The 3,373-nt window shown below is 33.4% G+C and overlaps 1 protein-coding gene across 1 annotated transcript; it reads left to right on the top strand.

Moving 5' to 3' along the window:
* Positions 1–737: 737 nt before the first annotated feature.
* Positions 738–3,145, top strand: LOC107888535 (ninja-family protein AFP3). Its single transcript, XM_016812678.2, has 2 exons — positions 738–1,578; positions 2,609–3,145. The coding sequence occupies exons 1-2, from the start codon at positions 966–968 to the stop codon at positions 3,022–3,024; spliced, it is 1,029 nt and encodes a 342-aa protein (XP_016668167.1). The 5' UTR covers positions 738–965; the 3' UTR covers positions 3,025–3,145.
* The last annotated feature ends 228 nt before the right edge of the window (positions 3,146–3,373 follow it).

A 3,373-nucleotide genomic window follows, 5' to 3' on the forward strand; every position in this document is an offset into this window, starting at 1 on the left:
AAAAAATTAATTAATCATTAAATATAATTTATTTTTTAGAGAGAGAATATAATCACAGATTTATCTTGATTTGCAATCCAAATCTTCAATTAATTTATTTAGAAATGCCTACAAAAACTTAATTAAGTACTAAAGAAAACTACAATTATATCGTGATTGATATAATCATTCTTTTTCTAGCATACAATGATCGATTTTTAATTGTGAAAATGAATAAAATTTTTCACAATAAAACCAGTTTGTTCTTTGATCTAATGTATAAGGATTAATTTGTCCATATTTTAAATACAATGAGTAAAATGTAATTCGACTCTTAGTATAAAAATCTCTATACTATTTTTATTCACTTCAATCTTATTTGAAAAATTATTTAATAATTACAAGCTTGTGGATCAAAAAGGAAAGAAAAAAAAGTTAAAGGGACTAAATAAAAAAATGTGAAAACCGCTTTAATTGCAATTAACCCAGAAAAAGAAACGTAGATAAACGAAGATAAAAAGGCAAGGACAGATATTTATCTGTTTATTTGCTTTATCTAAAGACACGTGTCAGTCAATGCCAAAGCCCCCACAATTAAGACTATACGACACGTGTAATAAGCCAAAACACAACACAGTCTCATGTTTAAAAGCTAAAACCAACGACGTGGCGACAGCTCATTTTAAGTCATCTAGGAATCTGAGGGTTTTTTTTTTTCTTTTAAATTTTTGTTGGGTGTCCTTCATGTCCGCCACGTGTCTCTTTTAGATCACTCTCAATTTTTCAAGGGTACTATTGTAAATTCGCCCATTCCTTTTCTTCTCTTTTCTTTTTCTTCCATCCTTTTCTCTTCACTTTCCTCTAATATTTTTTCCTTTCCTTTTCTTTTCCCTCTGTTTGTTTGAATGAGAAAAAAAAATGGGAACTTTTAATTTGGGGTCAAGATTTTAATTTTTTTCTTTGACAATTTTGGTTTTTTATTTTCAATGGGAAAAGCTGAAGAAATTGGAAGGAAAGAAACCCAACAAAGCATATCCATGCAAGTTACGAATCTACCGAGGGATTTACTTCAAAGATTCATGTCATCAAGCTATCATTTTTCCCAAAATGGTGAAACAGAGGAAGAAGAACAAGAAGAAGAGATTGAGTTAAGTTTAGGACTTTCATTGAATGGTCGTTTTGGGGTTGACCCAAAAGCCAAAAAACTCACTAGATCATCATCAATACCTGATTTCATCAACAACACTAATGAATCATCTTCTTCTCCGTCATCATTATTCCCCATGGCTTGTGGTTCACTTGTTAGAACATGTTCTTTACCTGTTGAAACTGAAGAAGAATGGAGGAAAAGGAAGGAGATACAGAGTTTAAGGAGGTTGGCAGCTAAGAGGAAAAGGTCTGAGAAACAAAAGAATTTGAAAGCTTTAAAAGATAAGAATAGAGAAGGTTTAGGTGAAGAGAATTGTGAAGAAGATAAGAAAGAAGAGGGTAGGGTTAATGGTGGTCGTGGACCATTAATGGCTGCTTCACAAGGTTCAATTGGTTCTCAAGGAAGTGGTTCTTCAGGCATATCTGAACTTGACAGCCAACCACCTCAAGGTTGTAATTCCTTTTTCTTTTTCTTACATATCATATTATTTGGCATTTGATCATGAAACTGTTCAGATTAGCTTTTGTTTTTATCTTTTTATTACCTTCTAAAACACTAGTATTATGAAAAAGGAGTAGGAAACTGAGATTCTCAGTATTTCACCATAACTTTTAGCCTTTAGGCTTGATTTAGATGACATCTTTTAATTGTATGTATGTATATATGTGTGTATGGCATACAAAAACTTGCTTTCAAAGGTGTGGGGTTGCTAGGAACTAAATTTAGGTATCATTTTTGTTTTATGTTATGAAACTATCCAAGATTTTGATTTTTTTCCAAGTGAAAATGCTATGAAAGTAATTCAGTTCATAGAGAATCTGCAAAAGGTCCTTCTTTTAGATGCTTTCTTTACTTGAGATGAGTTATTATCTTGTCCCTCTATTAGTAGTTAGATTGTACTCTGACTCCAATACTCCAAAAATTGATAAATTAGTCCAAATAAAAATAGGTCCTTGTACCTCATGCTTTATGTAATTGTCTGGTTATTCTCTCAATTACACCAGTTTTTAACAGTAGGAATGAATTAAATTTTCAACAGAAAGACCAGTTTGCTCTTTAATCTTATATATAGGGACTAATTTGTTATTTTTTTAGTAAATGAGTAAAATGCAGTCTGGCCTCCATGGTACTTTTACCTACAGTTGTGTTGTAGTTTAATCAAGGATATCCTAGTTAATCATGTAATAAGTGACGGTGATCTATTTAGTATATCCTTTTCACTAATGTATTAGTTTTAGCAAACAAGAGTGAATAGCTTTAAGCTTGTGTCTGAAATTTGTCATCACTTCTGACTTGCCGGCATTGATGTGCCTATCCTTTTATCCTTCTAGGTGAAAAAACTGACTTCGGGTTTGAAGTTTGTACTAAAATGAAGTTGTAGTTTCTGTTGTATGTTCATGAAAACCGAAATCCCCGATTGTTGGCAGACATTGTTGATTTTCTTGTCAACTTAATCTTTTTGCATGTATCAAACTACAGGAAGTTACAAATGCCAAGGGTCAAGAAGCCCTACGAGTGTGCAATCTACAACACAAACCGAGCAAAAACCAAACATCATCAACCCCGGAAAGATATCAACTCAGAAATCCGAAAAGTTAGCCGGAATCACAGCTAAGAATCAACATAATCAACCAGGAGTAGATGAAAAAGGAGTTAAGGCAAGTGTGAGGAACATAATGGAAGACATGCCATGTGTGTCAACAACAGGAGATGGTCCTAATGGGAAAAGAATAGAAGGGTTTCTTTACAGATATAGAAAAGGTGAAGGAGTGAGAATAGTATGTGTTTGTCATGGCAGTTTCCTTTCTCCGGCCGAGTTCGTCAAACATGCCGGCGGTGGCGACGTAGAACATCCGTTAAAGCATATAGTTGTTAGCCCTTCTTTCATTTTCTAGAATACTAATGGATGCCATGAAAATGGTTCTCAATGGATGCCATGAAAATGGTTCTCAATGAATGAATTTGGACTTAGGGTTTATTGACGATTTTATTGAATCAAGTTTCTCTTTTGAGGAATTACATGTTGGATGATGTTAGCATTTTCATTTTAGTAATTCAATTATCAATGGGAATTGAAGAACTAAAAGAAAAAGAAATGCAGGCCTTGAGTGTAAACGAGGAGTGACCATGTTCTAAGTGTCTTAAAGGAACAATTATAGTTATTGCAAACAATCACTGAAAATGGCAGTGGTGGGATGCTGAGTTTGATTGGTCCATTTCATGCAGTATGATATGAGGCCGTAT

The sequence above is a fragment of the Gossypium hirsutum genome, chromosome A09 (genome assembly GCF_007990345.1).
Source record: "Gossypium hirsutum isolate 1008001.06 chromosome A09, Gossypium_hirsutum_v2.1, whole genome shotgun sequence".
Lineage (NCBI taxonomy): Eukaryota > Viridiplantae > Streptophyta > Magnoliopsida > Malvales > Malvaceae > Gossypium > Gossypium hirsutum.